We start from the raw sequence: 19,439 nt of genomic DNA, 5'->3' as shown, positions 1-19,439 counted from the left end.
ATAGCAGGTCTAAGAAGATTACCTGAACACAGATAAGCTTTTCTTAGAAAGGATTCAATTTTCCTATCTAAAGGATCCTTAAACGAAGTACCATCTGACGTAGGAATAGTAGTACGTTTAGCAAGGGTAGAAATAGCCCCATCAACTTTAGGGATTTTGTCCCAAAATTCTAATCTGTCAGACGGCACAGGATATAATTGCTTAAAACGTTTAGAAGGAGTAAATGAATTACCTAAATTATTCCATTCTCTGGAAATTACTTCAGAAATAGCACCAGGAACAGGAAAAACTTCTGGAATAACCACAGGAGATTTAAAGACCTTATCTAAACGTTTAGATTTAGTATCAAGAGGACCAGAATCCTCAATTTCTAAAGCAATTAGTACTTCTTTAAGTAAAGAACGAATAAATTCCATTTTAAATAAATATGAAGATTTATCAGCATCAATCTCTGAGACAGAATCCTCTGAACCAGAAGAGTCATTAGAATCAGAATGATGATGTTCATTTAAAAATTCATCTGTATAAAGAGAAGTTTTAAAAGATTTTTTATGTTTACTAGAAGGAGGAATAACAGACATAGCCTTCTTGATGGATTCAGAAACAAAATCTCTTATGTTATCAGGAACATTCTGAACATTAGATGTTGATGGAACTGCAACAGGTAATGGTACATTACTAAAGGAAATATTATCTGCATTAACAAGTTTGTCATGACAATTAATACAAACAACAGCTGGAGGAATAGCTACCAAAAGTTTACAGCAGATACACTTAGCTTTGGTAGTTCCAGCACCAGACAGCGATTTTCCTGAAGTATCTTCTGACTCAGATGCAACGTGAGACATCTTGCAATATGTAAGAGAAAAAACAACATATAAAGCAAAATTGATCAAATTCCTTAAATGACAGTTTCAGGAATGGGAAAAAATGCCAGTGAACAAGCTTCTAGCAACCAGAAGCAATAAATAATGAGACTTAAATAATGTGGAGACAAAAGCGACGCCCATATTTTTTTAGCGCCAAATAAGACGCCCACATTATTTGGCGCCTAAATGCTTTTGGCGCCAAAAATGACGCCACGTCCGGAACGCCGACATTTTTTGGCGCAAAAGAAAGTAAAAAATGACGCAACTTCCGGCGACACGTATGACGCCGGAAACAGAAAAGATTTTTTGCGCCAAAAAAGTCAGCGCCAAGAATGACGCAATAAAATGAAGCATTTTCAGCCCCCGCCCACAGGGAAAAAAGTCAAATCTTTAAGGTAAGAAAAATATTTGATTCAAATGCATTATCCCAAATATGAAACTGACTGTCTGAAAATAAGGAATGTTGAACATCCTGAGTCAAGGCAAATAAATGTTTGAATACATATATTTAGAACTTTATTAAAAAAGTGCCCAACCATAGCTTAGAGTATCACAGAAAATAAGACTTACTTACCCCAGGACACTCATCTACATGTTTGTAGAAAGCCAAACCAGTACTGAAACGAAAATCAGCAGAGGTAATGGTATATTTATAAGAGTATATCGTCGATCTGAAAAGGGAGGTAAGAGATGAATCTCTACGACCGATAACAGAGAACCTATGAAATAGACCCCGTAGAAGGAGATCATTGAATTCAAACAGGCAATACTCTCCTCACATCCCTCTGACATTCACTGCACGCTGAGAGGAAAACCGGGCTCCAACCTGCTGCGGAGCGCATATCAACGTAGAATCTAGCACAAACTTACTTCACCACCTCCATAGGAGGCAAAGTTTGTAAAACTGAATTGTGGGTGTGGTGAGGGGTGTATTTATAGGCATTTTAAGGTTTGGGAAACTTTGCCCCTCCTGGTAGGAATGTATATCCCATACGTCACTAGCTCATGGACTCTTGCTAATTACATGAAAGAAATAATGTTCCCAGTTGGTGTCTGTGACAGAGAGGTACTAAAAATGTCACTTCCCATTGTTCTCTCAAAATATCAGCCTTTGAGCAAACAGTAAAAAAATAAGATAAGGAGGACTTGTGAAAATAATGAAACAGAAAAGATGAGATCTGCTTTCCCTGCTAGCTCAACCCATTTAATTGAGTTTTGATTTTAAGTAGCAGTTATCTCATATATTATTATACCTAATGGTGCAATGTACCATACATTTTAAACTCTGCAGCTGAAATAACAAGTAATTGTAAATGCATTAAGGAAAAATGTATTTCTTTCTTAAGATATGGAGAGTCAACAACATCATCAATTACTAGTTGGAATATCCCTCCTGGTTAGCAGGAGGAGGCAAAGAGCACCACAGCAAAGCTGTTAAGTGTCATTCCCCTACCCATAATCCAAAGTCATTCTCTTTGCCTCTGTCAATGGAGAAGGTGAAGTTTTGGTGTCTGAAGAAAATTTGATTTCCTTTCGCTACAAGCAAGATTTTTGGGTATAGCTGTAGTCCACGTCAATCTCTGCAGTAGAGTAGTGGTGGCTTCAAAGCAGTTAGAAAGTTGTGAGGTAGTCCTTGCTTGGTTTTCTAACATATTTGCTGCCCATGATATAGAAAGCCAGAGTTAGTTACTCTGTTCTTTCTTTTTCTATAGGTCTCTGTAAGGAGTATGTGTCCTTTCACGCCTGTGAGCTGTCTGTCTACCTGCCGGACAGCGGATTTTGCAGGTAAGTGCTTTTGTCTTCTAGGTTGGGAGAATCGCACTTAGGAAATTTCCTGCATCATATAAATTGGGACATAATAAATCCTTGGTGAGGATTTGATTCAGGCAAGGGCAGGCACTTATTATGTATGTCTTTGGAGACTGATGCGTTAACTCCTTTATGAGTATGAAGGGTTTATTTTTCATTTTTGGCTCATATATTTTTTTATCCCTTCCCTGTGGGTTTTTAATTTTATTAAAAGCATAAGGGACTGTGTGTTTCTGATGGAAACGGCTGTCTGGTAATCGCTGAGACTGTTTAATGCGATCTGATTGCGAGTTTAGCTGTAACAAGGCTCCATAGCTTAGGTCTTGTTAACCAGGAATACCGGCTTTTCTTTTCACGCCTAAAGGTGGTGCAGCTGAATTTCACCCGGTCATGTGATGCTCCCTTTCACTCTCAGAGTTATGGAGCAGTGTCGGCTCTGCTGTACGAGTTCGGCGAGACATCTCCTGTTTCTTCTATTTGATTCTAACACTCGTCATTGCGGAAGGGAAGGTAGGCACCTCAGACAAGGCTGAGGTGTATAGGTTTATTCTGAGGGGTTATTATGAGCGTAACCTCGCTATGCAAGTCTTTAAGTTAAAGTTTAAAGTGCCAGTAGCTGAGGTCTGACAGAAATAACAAAATTTAAAGTGGTAGCATAAATTTTGAAGATTCTTTTTTATTTGTTTATTTTTCTTGCATCATGGAACAGGAATCCAATGGACAAATGTCTGCTGTGCCTAGAGAACCAAATTATATTGCCTACGCAATTTTGTTCTTAATGTCTAGATAGAACTTTAAAATGCAAAGATAGGATTTTTGTTTCTGAGCCTAATGTCTCTCAGGATGATGCTGTTCAGGCAATGCCACAGCTTTCTCCTCAAACGTCCCTAGCCTTTATGGCATCACATACAGTGCCCTGCAGTTCCTCTCAGACTCCTGGGGGGAGTTTATTTGCCTGCAGAAATTGCTGCTCAGGTATCTTCTGTGGTATCTGCAGCATTATCTGCTTTTCCTATGCTAAAGGGAAAACGCAAAAAGAAAATTAGAGATTTAGATAACAAGGTTTCTGTTCCACCCACTGCTACTCAGGTTGCCCTCCCTCATAAATCTGATGAGGAGGATATGTCGGTAGCCTCTGAGGGTGAAATCTCAGATTTGGACAGTATAATTCCTTTATCTGATACTGAAGAAGTGAACTTCAGATTTAAGCTTGAACACCTTTGTGTACTATTAAAGGAGGTTTTGGCTACTTTGGATGTCTCTTATACTCCTGTTATTAAACTTAATAAAAACTATGATGTTCCTTCCTCTGAAGAGGTATTTCCTGTTCCAGACCATGCAACAGAGTTTATTTCACAGAAATGGGAGAAGCCAGGGATGCCGTTCTCCCCGTCTCCCGTCTTTAAAAGATGTTTCCTGTTGCTGGTTCCATTAAAGATTTATGGCGCACTATGCCAAGGGGCCATTTCTACTTTGGCTAAGAGAACTAAAATCCCTATAGAGGATAGCTGCTCTTTTAAGGATCCCATGGATAAAGAGATGGAGGCTTATTTGAAGAGGATGTATATTTATCAAGGTCTTCAATGGCAACCTGCTGTTTGTATTGCCACTGTGTCAAGTGCGGCATCTTATTGGTTCAATGCCTTGTCTGATTCAATTTTGGTAGAGACTCCTTTGGAGGAAATCCAAGACAGGATTAAGGCTCTCAATCTATCCAATTCCTTTCTGAATTTCTGATGCTACCATGCAAGTTATTAGACTGGGAGCTAAGATATCTGGCTTTGCTGTCCTAGCCCACAGGGCATTGTGGCTAAAATCTTGGTCAGCTGATGTTACCTCTAAGTCCAAGCTTCTAGCGCTTCCTTGTAAGACCTTGTTTGGACCTGGTCTGGCAGAAATAATTTCTGATATTACATGTGGAAAAGGATCTTTCCTACAACAAGACCAGAAGAACAGACCTAAAGGACATCAAAGTAATTTTCGTTCATTTTGTAACTTCGAAGGAAAGTCTTCCTCTTCCAAGCAGGGACAGTCCAAGTCTTCTTGGAAACCCAATCAGTCTTGGAACAAGGGGAAGCAATCAAAGAAACCCGCAGCTGAGTCTAAGTCAGCATGAAGGATTTGCCCCCAATCCGGGATCGGATCAAGTGGGGGGCAGACTTTCTCTGTTTTATCAAGCGTGGATACGAGATGTCCCAGATCCCTGGGCTGTGGACATAGTATCTCAGGGTTAAAAAATAGAATTCAAGACTTTCCCTCTCAGGGGCAGATTTCACCTCTCAAGATTATATGCAGAACAGATAAAAAGAGAGGCATTCTTAAACTGTGTTCAGGATATTTCCTCCCTGGGAGTGATAGTTCCAGTTCCAGAAGGGGAACAGGCCCTAGGATTTTATTCAAATCTGTTTGTGCCCCCTCCAAAAAAGAGGGAACTTTCTGTCCTATTCTAGATCTCAAGTGTCTCAACAATTTTCTCAGAGTACCATCCTTCATAATTGAAACCATTCGTTCCATTCTTCCTTTGGTCCAAGAGGGTCAATTCATGATGACCATAGACTTGAAGGATGCGTATCTTCATTTTCCCATCCACAGAGATCATCACAAGTTCTTGAGATTCGCTTTTCTAGACAAACACTTTCAGTTTGTGGCTCTTCCGTTTTGCCTTGCTACAGCTCCCAGAATTTTCTCAAAGGTTCTGGAGGCTCTCTTGGCGGTGATCAGGCCTCAGGGAATTGCAGTGGCACCCTACCTGGACGACATATTTGTTCAGGCACCATCTTTTCAACAAGTAAACTCTCATACAGGGATCTTGTTGTCTTTTCTACGTTCCCACAGTTGGAAAGTGAATCTGGAAAAGAGTTCCCTTGTTCCAGCTACAAGGGTAGTTTTCTTAGGGACCATAAAAGATTCCCTATCTATGAAAATATTTCTGACAGAGGTCAGAAAATCCAAAATTCTTTCCTCTGCCTCTCTCTACTGTTCGGCCATCAGTGGCTTAATGTATGGAAATTGGTCTGATGGTCGCTTCCATGGACATCATTCCCTTTGCTTGATTCCATTTGAGAGCTCTGCAGTTATGCATGCTCAAACAATGGAACGGAGACCATTCGGATCTGTCTCAGAGGATAGATCTAGATTAGTCGACAAGAGACTCTATCCTGTGGTGACTTTCTCAGGAACATCTGTCTCAGGACACATGCTTCCGGAGACCTTCCTGGGTGATCATGACCATGGATGCCAGCCTGCTAGGGAGGAGTCTGCTCTCCCCATAAACATCTTGGAGTTGAGAGCGATTTACAATAATCTGTTGGTTTGGCCTCAGTTGTGCTTAGCCCGGTTTATCAGGTTCCAGACGGACAACATCACCTTTGTGACTTAGATCAAACACCAGGGAGGAACTCGTAGATCCTTAGCCATAAGGGAGGTGGCTCGGATTATTCAGTGGGCGGAAGCTCACAATTGTTGTCTGCCATCCACATTCCAGGAGTGGACAACTGGGAAGCGAATTTCCTGAGCAGACAGACATTTCATCCAGGGGAGTGGGCTCTCCATCTGGAGGTGTTCTCCAGGTGAACTCCCAAATTGGGGGTGCCGGAGTTAGAGCTGATGGTGTCTCAGCAGAACGCCAAGCTTTCAAGGTATGGTTCAAGGTCAAGAGATCTGCAGGCTGCCCTGATAGATGCTCTGGCGGTTGCTTGGGATTTCAGTCTAGCATACCTGTTTCCTCTGTTTGCTCTCCTTCCATGAATCATTGCTCGTATCAAACAGGAGAGAGCATTGGTAATTCTAATAGCTCCTGCATGGTCTTGCAGGATCTGGTATGCAGACCTAGTGAAGATGTCATCTCTTTCACCTTGGAGGTTGCCTCTGAGGAAGGATCTTCTAACTCAGGGTCTATTCTTTCATCCAAATCTCGTTTCTCTGAAGCGGACTGCTTAGAGATTGAATGCTTAATTGTCCTTAGCCCGGTTTATCAGGTTCCAGTCAGACAACATCACCTCAGTGGCTTACATCAACCACCAGGGAGGAACTCGGAGATCCTTAGCCTTGAAGGAGGTGGCTCGGATTATTCAGTGGGCAGAAGCTCACAATTGTTGTTTATCTGCCATCCACATTCCACGAGTGGACAACTGGGGAGCGAATTTCCTGAGCAGACAGACATTTCATCCAGGGGAGTAGGCTCTCCATCCGGAGGTGTTCTCCAGGTTAACTCCAAAATTGGGGGTGCCTGAGTTGGATCTGATGGCATATCGGCAGAATGCCAAGCTTTCAAGGTATGTTTCAAGGTCAAGAGATCTGCAGGCCGCCATGATAGGTGCTCTGGCGGTTCCTTGGGATTTCAGTCTAGCATACCTGTTTCCTACAGCAGCCACAAGAGAAAAAAAGGAGAGTCGGGGCCACAGGTAAAAGATAATACTTAGCTTTTATTGCCATACAAAATGTAAAAACACTCTCAGTGCATAAAAACAAAAGAGCTAGGACAGCAGCAGTCTGACATGTTTCAGCTTCTCTGCCTTACTCATAGACCGTTTCCTATGTTTGCTCTCCTTCCACGAGTCATTGCACGTATCAAACAGGAGAGAGCATCAGTAATTCTAATAGCTCCTGCATGGCCTCACAGGATCTGGTATGCAGACCTAGTGAAGATGTCATCTCTTCCACCTTGGAGGTTGCCTCTGAGAGAGAACCTTCTAACTCAGGGTCCATTCCTTCATCCAAATCTCATTTCTCTGAAGCTGACTGCTTGGAGATTGAACGTTTAGTTCTGTCTAAGCGTGGTTTTTCTAAATCAGTCATTGAGACCATGATTCAGGCTTGCAAGCCTGTTACTCGAAAGATTTACCATAAGGTATGGCGTAATTACCTTTATTGGTGTGAATCCAAAGGCTACTCTTGGAGTAGGGTCAGGATTCCTAGGATTTTGTACTTTCTCCAGGAAGGTCTGGAGAAAGGATTGTCTGTCAGTTCTCTGAAAGGTCAGATTTTGGCATTGTCTATTTTGTTATACAAACATCTGGTGGACGTGCCAGATGTTCAATCTTTTTGTCAGGCCCTGGTCAGAATCAGGCCTTTGTTTAAACCTGTTGCTCCTCCTTGGAGCCTTAACTTTGTTCTTAAAGTTTTGCAGCAGTCTCCGTTTGAGCCAATGCATTCCATAGATATTAAGTTGTTATCTTGGAAGGTTTTGTTTCTTGTTGCTATCTCTTCTGCTAGGAGAGTCTCAGAACTCTCGGCTTTGCAGTATGATTCACCTTACCTTATCTTTCATGCGGATAAGGCAGTCCTGCATACTAAGATGGGATTTCTTGCGAAAGTGGTTTTGGATAGAAATATTAACCAGGAACTTGTTGTTCCTTCTCTCTGTCCTAATCCTTCTTCTCATAAGGAATGTCTGTTTCACAACTTGGATGTTGTGCATGCTTTAAAATTCTACCTACAAGCGACTAAGGATTTTCGCCAGTCCTCTGCCCTTTTTGTTTGTTTCTCTGGAAAGTGTAAAGGTCAGAAGGCTACTGTTACTTCTCTTTCTGTTATAAGCTTGTATAATGTGGCTATTCCCAGAGAACCTTAAAGGGCCACTGTAAGTAAATATTTTCTATGCCTGTTACTAACTAACTACCCCAAATACGCTTTTTATCAATAGCATTTCATTAACATATCTCTACCGTATATCAGAAATCTTGTCTGCAAATTTAATTGTTTTCCAAACCCACTCCATGGGTATCCTTTGCTCTGTACCAATCCGTTTACAATACCTAGGTTTCAAAATGGCGCTTTAAACACAAAGTTATTGGTTTAAGTATTTTGAACATGCAGTGCTGAAAATAGTGGGCAGGATAACGTGACATCATCGGCGAATAAAAGATATAACTTTTAGAACGTTATGAAACTTTGTTTTAGAGAAAATATAGGTCAGTAGGTTTTAATTAATGTTTATTAACTTTAATATGTTAGTTGTTTAGCTTAAAAATTATAACAGAAAGTAATCCTTTAAGTAAAACAGGCTTATACAAAAAGTTATTACCAAGGGAGATAGCTGGTTTACTTAGTACAAGTTCTTTTTATAACACTTTACAAAATCAAAATAAAGTGAATAAAACAGATGAAATGAAGCCTTTGTATATTTTACACAGTTGTAAAGAGTTGTGTTCTTTAAAGATAGGAGGCAGCAAACAAGCAGCTTATTGGTATTGTCTGAGAAAAGCAGAATTTTATAGCAAAGTCTCTTTTTAGTTAAGCTAAGAAGTGAGAAACTGATTTGCAGTCTGCAGTGTCCATATATCAAGAGGTATCAGGTTACAGCAGGCAGAGTGTGTGATGCAGAGAGAAGGAGAGAGCCAGATTTAACCAGTTGTGTGCACTTTAACAGTTTGTATGTCAGCAGAACTTTGGATAAGAATATATACAGCTAGAGACAATTGTATATAAAATTAATGATACTTGCGAGTGAGTTTAGAACTGCAGAGAGCGAAGTTGGCACTGAGTCAAAATGGATCACAGCAGGGAAGATGTTCTTATTTCCTGGTAGAGGTAAACACTCAGTAATGGAGCTGGCTGGAAAATCAGACTGCAGAGTTAACACAGACTTGCAAGAGTTGCTGCCAAAGACTGTTCCTTGAAGTGTAAAGCAGCAGGAAATGCTTCTTAGGTTTAGAAGCTGGAGAAATGACAACAAGGATTTCCTTTAACAGGTACAAAAGCAGGATCTGTAGAATTTAGCTTTAGAACTTGAAGCAGAGTGGGAACTACAAACTTCAATTATCAAGCAAAGCACAGGTGTACTGAACACACCTTTAAAGGGAGGTGAAGGAGTGGGTTGGTCTTAGTTCTTAAAGCTACAGGAATATGACACTTTCTCTCTGGTTTAGAAGTATAGTTAGTTTTGCTTACGAGACTGCTGGTCAGCAGCCTCCTGAGAGAATTACAGCTCATTCCACGAGGGCTGTCTCCTCTTCTTGGGCATTCAAAAATGAAGCTTCTGTGGAACAGATTTGCAAGGCTGCAACTTGGTCCTCTCTGCATACTTTTTCCAAATTTGATACTTTTTTCCTCGGCTGAGGCTTCTTTTGGAAGAAAAGATCTTCAAGCGGTGGTGCCTTCTGTTCAGGTCTACCTGACTTGTTCTCCCTCCCTAGTCATCGCGTGTCCTCTAGCTTGTGTATTGGTTCCCACTAGTAATTGATGATGTTAGGACTCTCCATATCTTAGGAAAGAAAACACAATTTATGCTTACTTGCTAAATTTCTTTCTTTATGGATATGGAGAGTCCACGACCCCACCGTTAATTTAGACAGTTATTTTTAACTAAACCTCAGGCACCTCTACACCTTTGTGTTATTCCTTTTTCCATTTCCCTTCGGTCAAATTACTGGGGATTATGGGTAAGGGAGTGGCACTTAACAGCTTTGCTGTGGTGCTCTTTGCCTCCTCCTGCTGGCCAGGAGTTACATTCCCACTAGTAATTGATGACGTCATGGACTCTTCATTTCCGGAAAGAAAGAAATTTATCAGGTAAGCATAAATTTTGTTTTTACAGTAAACTGTCCCTTTAATGTCCCACCATGATAAAAGACAGCAGATACCATATGGTTTAACATTCCAATGATGATTAAGGATTTTAAGATGAATTTCTGAAGATTATATAAAGATCCTAAATCTTTCTTAGAATATACAATAAATTATTTTTGAAGTAAAGAAAATACTGTGACTATCATATAAATGTTACACATATAAAACACAATTTTGTTTGTGCTTTAGAACATATAGATGATACTTGCTATGAACAGATGGCGACTCCGCAGGAGAGGATCGAAGAAGAGATCAAGGTGGGGTCTTTATTAAACCTTTACTTTCAAACACCTAGTTTTTGTACTGTTCATTCATAGATTTCTCTTCTTATTTCTGTTCTGATCCGCTAACAATAATCATTTTGTTGTGCTCCCTTATCCTTCTGCATGCAAGCTGGGTTTTGCTCCCCTTATCCTTCTGCATGGAAACTGAGTTTTTCTCCCCTTATTGTCTGCATGCAAGCTGAGTTTTTCTCCCCTTATCCTTCTGCATGCAAGCTGAGTTTTCCTCCCCTTATCCTTCTGCATGCAAGCTGAGTTTTTCTCCCCTTATCCTTCTGCATGCAAGCTGAGTTTCCCCCCCCCCCTAATCCTTCTGCATGCAAGCTGGTTTTTTTTCTCCCCTTATCCTTCTGCATGCAAGCTGAGTTTCCCCCCCTAATCCTTCTGCATGCAAGCTGATTTTTTCCCCCTTATCCTTCTGCATGCAAGCTGATTTTTTTTCTCCCCTTATCCTTCTGCATGCAAGCTGATTTTTTTCTCCCCTTATCCTTCTGCATGCAAGCTGAGTTTTCTCCCCTTATCCTTCTGCATGGAAGCTGAGTTTTCTCCCCTTATCCTTCTGCATGCAAGCTGAGTTTTCTCCCTGTATCCTTCTGCATGCAAGCTGAGTTTTACCCCCCCTAATCCTTCTGCATGCAAGCTGAGTTTTACCCCCCTAATCCTTCTGCATGCACGCTGATTTTTCTTTTGGTGGAAAATTTCTTTAAAGGCATATGATGCTGTAAAAGCAAAATTCCGGTTTTGTGTTTTATTTTCGGACAAAGCTGTTGAGCAAATGTGTCACATTTTACCTGTCCCATCTCTTGTTGCAGCGCTTTTAGGGTTAAGTTTTTTTTTTTTTAACATGTACATCGATTTCTTTCAATGTGGTCACTTTCTGCTGCATCATTTTTTTTAATTGAAAAATTACTAATTTTGGATTGTAATCAGTATGGAAATAGGTCTACGTCAGTTTGAAACATATTGCACCATATCATACATTTTGTTTTTTACTCACATAAAGAGTATAGAAAAAAAAGAATGATATCCATAACAAATGGAATAACATCTCTGGCTACTACACAATAGCAACAAGTATAAAACTCAACAGCTGAACTCATGACAAATGATTATATATTATAAGATGTCAAGTGCATCTTCTGCTACCTAGTGGGCTGGCTCGCATCCCACAGCAGCTGTAAACTAAATGGAATGGGGGTGCAGGAGATAAAAAAAAACATAATTTATGCTTACCTGATAAATTTATTTCTCTTGTGGTGTATCCAGTCCACGGATCATCCATTACTTATGGGATATTAACTCCTCCCCAACAGGAAGTGCAAGAGGATTCACCCAGCAGAGCTGCTATATAGCTCCTCCCCTAACTGCCATTACCAGTCATTCGACCGAAAACATGCAGAGAAAGGAAAACCATAGGGTACAGTGGTGACTGTAGTTTAATGGAAAAATTACCTGCCTTAAAGTGACAGGGCGGGCCGTGGACTGGATACACCACAAGAGAAATAAATTTATCTCTTAGCCAAAGTAGAAATGGCCCCTTCTACTTTAGGCACCGGGCGCCATAAATCTTTAATGGAATCAGCAACAGGAAACAACTTTTTAAAGACGGGAGACGGGGAGAATGGCATGATCTGGAACAGGAAATACCTCTACAGAGGAAGGAACATCATAGTATTTATTAAGTTTAATAACAGGACAGGAGTATAGGAGACGTCCAAAGTGGCCAAAACCTCTTTTAATAGTACACAAAGGTGCTCAAGCTTAAATCTGAAGTTCACTTCTTCAGATAAAGGAATTATACTGTCTCAATCTGAGATTTCACCCTCAGAGGCTACCAACATATCCTCCTCATCAGACTTATGAGGGAGGGCAACCTGAGTAGCAGTGGGTGGAACAGAAACCTTGTTATCTAAATCTCTTATGTTTTCCCTTTAGCATAGGAAAAGCAGATAATGCAGCAGATACCGTAGAAGATACCTGAGCAGCAATTTCTGGACATTTGAGGAGAAAGCTGTGGCATTGCCTGAACAGCATCATCCTGAGAGACATTAGACATTAGGCTTAGAAACAAAAATCCTATCTTTGCATTTTAAAGTTCTTTCTAGACATGAAGAACAAAATTGCGTAGGCAATATAATTTGGTTCTCTAGGCACAGCAGACATTTGCCAATTGGAACAGATTCCTGCTCCATGATGCAAGAAAAATAAACAAATAAAAAAGAATCTTCAATATTTATACTACCACTTTAAGTTTTGTTATTTCTGTCAGACCTCAGCTTAAGAGATATTGTCCCACAATATAAATGCTACTGGTACTTTATACTTTAACTTAAAGACTTGCAGAACGAGGTTACGCTCAAAATAATCCCTCACAATAAACCTCTACACCTCAGCCTTGTCTGAGGTCCCTACCTGCCCTTCCGCAATGACGAGTGTTAGAATCAAATAGAAGAAGCAGGAGATGACTATCGGAACTCGTACAGCAGAGCCGACACCACTCCGTAACTCTGAGAGCGGAAGGGAGCGTCACATGGCCGGATGAAATTCAGCTGCGCCACCTTTTAAGGCACAAAAACAAAACAGAAGCTGGTCTTCCTGGTTAACAGGACCAAAGCTATGGAGCCGTGTTACAGCTAAACTCTGGGGATTATGGGTAGGGGAGTGACACTTAACAGCTTTGCTGTGGTGCTCTTTGCCTCCTCCTGCTGGCCAGGAGTGATATTCCCACTAGTAATTGGTGACGTTGTGGACTCTCTATATCTTAGGAAAGAAATAACATTTTTGGGTTGCATATCCCTTTAAATGCGTGGATTAACCAATATCACTTTGTAAGAAAAGCAGATAACCTATATTGTGCATCCATCCGCACATCATATTGATTACTGCGTCAGTTTTTGGCTCCAGCGCCACATACATTCTGCATGCTTTTGGTGAGTACCTGCTGCCTATTTATGACTTGGTTTTCTTTCTTTCTTGCCCATTGGTTGATAGTCTCTATCTGGAATGACTTGATATCCTGTTAACAGAATTTGGCTTCTCTTTGTGACTTTTTTTTCCAGATTGCGACTTGGCTCTGCCTCCTGATTTGTACATGACCTTTGGCTTGTTGACTATGCTTTTCTGATTCTGTGCTGTACTTCCTGGGTGTGGTAGACTTTGGCTGCCTCACTACAATTTGTATTCTGATTAGACCTTCTCTTTTTGTCCCAGCTTTACTCAGGACTGTCTACTACATTCCTGATTAATTCTTCATTTACGGTTTCCATCTGTCCACCACACAATTACGGACTACACATAAACACTGCTCCATATTTGTAAAGCATTAAGCATAGGAGACCTTTTACATTTAACTAAAACCCCAAAAAACTGGACATTTAGGTCACTAGTATTTTTGTAAGAATTTTACTGGACAGTCTGCTAAAATACTGGACTGTCTGGTTAAATAGGGATCTTCTAGGAGCACAACTTTAACAGTGTTTAACATTATTTTTTTTTAGGTCTTAAACATATGCGAAATGTGTGTGAAATAAAATGCTCTAACAAAATAGAGCATTTTATTTTTATCCTAGAATATACCTTTAAAGGTTATTTAGACATTGTGTTAGATTTTTCTAGCATCCGTTTTAGCAATTTTAGGTTTGACTATAAGGTTAGTTGATAGGGGTTTCTTTATACTATTGTTTTGTTAAAAGTAGTCAATGAGTATGCTGCTGTGATGTAAATTTTAATTAATGCTGTTGGTGTATGTGTAACATAAATGTATCTTACGATCTTACATAAGACTTTACCCACAACCCACAAATAAATAAATAAAAATGCTTTAAAATCTCTAAATGTATTTTTCAGGTAGAACCTGAGCAACAAATGTGCTATGCAGCACTGGACCTTAGTCCTAAAAAGCATAAGAAAAATAGAAAAAAGAAGATAAATCAAGTGGAAAATCAGAACTGCATGGAGGACGGATCATCGATGGAACATGGCAATGTTTTATCAAGATCCAGCATATACCTTAATACTGAACAGTTGACAGCTCAGTGCAATGCTAAAGAGGATTTAATCCATGATGATCCAGTCAGACTTTACCACCTGATTCATAAAACAAGAAACAATCCTATAGAAGACCAAAGTGATACAGATTGGGCAAATTGAAGCATGGCCTGACCACAGATTTGTTAAAATATTGTTGCTTTGCTCAAAGAAGAAAATAAAGAGCATGAAATAAACCATGATCTACCTTTACTCAATGTGAATAGAGGGTTAATGTATCACAGGAGCATTTGCAAGCAGAGCACTCTAAACTCCTGAAACCTAAATCTGCTCTATAATGTACAGAACATCTAAGAAACACAAAAAGAGAGGTCAACTGTAGATTTATTTTATGTAAATATGAAAAAAGCTGAATCTGTTTTAGGATTATATACTGTATATATATATATATATATATATATATATATATATATATATAGCTACTGAATCATATAATAATCACATTCTAATACAAATAGAAAAGTTATTGGTTCAATAATAAAGTGCAATAACAGTCTTAAAGGGACAGTCTAATTGTAAATTTTATTGTTTAAAAAGATAGATAATCCCTTTATTACCCATTCCCCATTTTTGCATAACCAACACTGTTATATTAATATACTTTTTACCTCTGTAATTACCGTGTATCTAAGCCTCTGCAGACTGCCCCCTTATTTCAGTTCTTTTGACAGACTTGCATTTTAGCCAATCAGTGCTGACTCATAAATAAGTTCATGTGAGTGAGCACATTGTTATATTGCACACATGAACTAGCGCTAACTGTAAAAATGCACTGAGATAAGAGGCAGCCTTCAAGGGCTTAGAAATTAGCATATGAGCCTACCTAAGTTTACCTTTCAAAGCAATTTGATGATAAAGGTAAATTGGAAAGTAGTTTAAAGGGATATGAAACCCATTTTTTTTTCTTTCATGATTCAGATAGAGCATGCAATTTGAAGTTACATTCTAATTTACTCCTATTATCAATTTTTCTTCACTTGGTATCTTTATGTGAAAAAGCAGGAATGTGAGCCTAGGTGGTTCAGCACCTGTGTAGCAATTGCTGATAGGTGGCTAAATCAAGCAAGCACTACCCAGGGTGCTGAACGTAAAATGGACTGGCTCCTAAGCTTACATTCCTGCTTTTTCAAATAAAGATACCAAGAGAAAGAAGAAAAATTGATAATACGAGTAAATTATAGAGTTTCTTAAAACTGCATGCTCTATCTAAATAATGAAAGAAACAGAAAAAAATATGCTTAATCATCCTTCTGTATGAGGATAGTCCGCAGTATCATTCCTTACTGTTGGGAAATACTGAACCTGGCCACCGGGAGGAGGCAAAGACACCCCAGCCAAAGGCTTAAATACTCCCCCTACTTCCCTCATATCCCAGTCATTCTGCCAAGGGAACAAGGAACAGTAGGAGAAATATCAGGGTATAAATGGTGCCAGAAGAGAAAAACAAATTTTGGTCCGCCCATCAGAGTAAAGGGGTGGGGGCCGTGGACTCTCCACATACAGGAGGAAATGAAATTATCAGGTAAGCATAATTGATGTTTTCCTTCTTAATATGAGGAGATTCCATGGCATCATTCCTTACTGTTCGGAAAACTATACCCAAGCTCTAGAAGACACTGAATGATAACAGGAGGGGTAAAGGCGGACCCTAATCTGAGGGCACCACAGCCTGTAAAACCTTTCTCCCAAAAGCTGCTTCAGCTGAAGCAAAAACTTCAAATTTGTAGAATTTTTAAAAAGTATGTAAGGAAGACCAGGTAGCCGCCTTACAAATCTGATCCATAGAGGCCTCATTTTTAAAGGTCCAAGAGGAAGCCACTGCTCTAGAGGAATGAGCCGTAACCCTCTGAGGAGGTTTAAGTCCTGCTGACTCGTAAGCTAAGAGTATAACACTCCTCAACCAAAAAAGATAAGGAAGTCGAAGAAGCCTTCAGACCCTTATGCTTCCCAGAATAGATAACAAACAAGGAAGAAGTTTGCCTCAAATCCTTAGTAGCTTGAAGATAAAACTTCAAAGCTCGAAACACATCCAGATTATGAAGTAAACGTTCCTTCGAAGAAGAAGGATTAGGACATAAGGAAGGAACCACAATCTCCTGATTGATGTTACGATCAGACACCACCTTAGGTAGAAAACCCAAGTGGGTACGTAGGACAGCTTTATCAGTGTGGAACACCAGATAAGTAGGCTCACATTGCAAGGCAGCCATTTCAGAAACTCTGTTGTAAAAACTTAAGAACAAGATTCAAACTCCAAGGTGGAGCTTTAGATCTAAACACAGGTGTGATCCTAATAAGAGCCTTAACGAAAGATTGCACGTCAGGGAGCTCTGCGAGCCTCTTGTGCAGCAAAACAGAAAGGGCCGAAATCTGTCCCCTCAGGACACTGGCAGAAAGGCCCTTCTTCAGACCCTCCTGGAGAAAAGAAAGAATCCTGGCAGCCTTAACCTTATGCCAGGCTAAACCATGATCTTCACACCAGAATAAGCAAGCTCTCCACACCTTATGATAGATGCGACGAGTAACAGGCTTACAAGCCTGAATGAGTGTGTCAATAACCCTCTTAGAGAAACCTCTCTTGGCTAAAACTAAGCGTTCAATCTCCACGCAGTCAGCCTCAGAGAATCTAGTTTTTGATGAACAAATGGACCCTGTTCCAGCAGATCCCTGCGATAAGGTAACTTTCATGGAGGAGATGAGGACATCCCCACCAGGTCCACGAACCACATCCTTCGCGGTCACAATGGAGCAATCAGTATCACTGATGCCTGCTCCTGCTTGATGCGGGCAACTACACAGGGAAGAAGTGGTAACGGCGGAAAAATGTAAATTAGATTGAACCTCCAAGGCACTGCTAATGCATCTATAAGCCCTGCCTGAGGATTCCTGGACCGCGACCCATATCTGGGTAGCTTGGAATTGAGCCGGGGTGCCATGAGATCTATCTCCAGCATCCCCCACCTGTGCAAATCTCCGCAAACACCTTGGTATGGAGAGACCATTTCCCCGGATGAAAGGATTGTCTGCTGAGGAAATCCGCTTCCCAGTTGTCCAAACCTGGAATGTGGATCGCTGACAGTGAGCAGTTGTGGGCTTCCTGAGAGAAGAAGGGATGGCACTAGCACTACAATACTATTGATACAGGGTTGCTCAATTGGATTAATTTTATATATATATATATATATATATATATATATATATATATATATATATATATATATATACACATATACATACATACACACATATATACAAGTGTGTAAGTATCTCTTTTATGAGCTGGGGTGCTTGTGCACAGGAACAACTTTTAGATTAAGTCTGGAGCCCAAGGAAAGGGATCAAGACTGAAAAGAGTGCACTTGGGAAGCACTCCCGTCCCTGATTTGAGTGAATAATAAGCTCACATTCAGGACCAGAAAGTTTCTATTCAAATGAATTCACTTAAAACATAACTTTTATTTCAACAATAGTTGTATAAAATCAATGTGTGTGTGTGTGTGTACTTTAAAAACACATAGGAACTAGGTCGGAAATGTTGGTTAATAGTAGGTTCAGTAACCTGGTTATACATATATTGAGGGCACCTCAAGGGGGTCCACTCCAATATTGGAAGTTGTTTATATTTTATTTTGGGCAAAAGCGATGGTAAAGGGGGGGTTTTTGAATAAGTAGATGTCAAGGTTGTGTTTAGACAATAATGTTCTTGTCTGCAGTCAGTACAGTCGGACGGATATAAGGTTGTAGTAATATACACTATCCCACAATATTTAGTGAATTATATCCTATCATCTATCACCATATATGGTGTCCTGTACTTGTGGTAGACTGAAATGTATCAAAATAGGTAAGAATTTAATTTTCGCAATTCTAATACTAAGTATTTAAAGATGTGAAATAAAGATCACACATAGCAAGTTATCACAAGCTCTGTAAGATAAATTTAATTTCCCTCAGAGGTTCATAAGCTTTGTATGTCAAAATAAGGCATTACAAAGATCTGCTCACCCATTAGTATATGAGAAAAAGTTCTATTCAAAATACGCATGTTACAAGACGCTCAATCTGAAATCCTTGCACTAAGTATTTAAAGAAGGACACAAAGATTGCATATAGTAGCTTATTTCAAGCAAAGAAAATTAAATTCTTTACCTAGTGGTTTACAAGCATTGTAATTTCAAGCAAAGAAAATTAAATTCTTTACCTAGTGGTTTACAAGCATTGTAAGCCTAAATAAGGTGCAATCCAAACTTTGTTTGCAAACTAGAAGTAATGACAGTGTTTATTCAAACAAATCCTGCTATTAATTTTACACAGGCGCCAATTGAGACATAAGATCTGTAGTCAAATTTCGTTTATGATCATTATTTCAAATCTAGCGACTACGAATTCAACTTTAAGCATTTTACACCTATAAAGTGTTATTTAGATTCTCTCTGCAAACCAGCGTGCAATATAACAGATGTATTTGTAACAAATTTACAACCATACGTTTCAATACACTACAAATTATAATACAAGGCAATAAATACCAGGCATGAGCCTTATTACCTTTTATCTAAAGTGAAATTGACGTGTAATTCAGGTCACTACCAGCATTATATGCCCTAATAAGACGTAATACAGACTCAAGTGTAAACTAGTGGCAACAATATTTTTATCTCTTTGGTATAAAGTGCACAGTTATTAAGTGTGACACCAGTGTGCAGATAGATGACAAATAATTTATATTTTATTACATTCTCTGGCAGCCTTAAAGGGACATGAAACCCCAATTTTTTCTTTCATGATTTAAAAAGAGCAAGCAGTTTTAAACAACTTTCTAATTTACTTCTATTATCTAATTTTCTTCATTCTCTTGATATTC

At 39.6% G+C, this 19,439-nt stretch overlaps 1 protein-coding gene across 1 annotated transcript in view; it reads left to right on the top strand.

Annotated features, from left to right (window-relative positions):
- The window catches only part of LOC128651892 (T-cell receptor-associated transmembrane adapter 1), an 83,897-nt gene extending 69,146 nt beyond the window's left edge, over nt 1–14,751 (top strand). The window contains exons 4-5 of the mRNA XM_053704861.1: nt 10,437–10,504; nt 14,375–14,751. Coding sequence (XP_053560836.1) covers nt 10,437–10,504; nt 14,375–14,677 — 371 coding nt within the window. The 3' untranslated portion in view covers nt 14,678–14,751. The remainder of the gene's footprint in view (nt 1–10,436; nt 10,505–14,374) is intronic.
- Nucleotides 14,752–19,439: the final 4,688 nt, after the last annotated feature.

This window comes from Bombina bombina, chromosome 3 (genome assembly GCF_027579735.1).
Source record: "Bombina bombina isolate aBomBom1 chromosome 3, aBomBom1.pri, whole genome shotgun sequence".
Taxonomy (NCBI): domain Eukaryota; kingdom Metazoa; phylum Chordata; class Amphibia; order Anura; family Bombinatoridae; genus Bombina; species Bombina bombina.
Note: the sequence above shows the minus strand (reverse complement) of the source record. Positions and strands in the feature narration are given on the sequence as shown.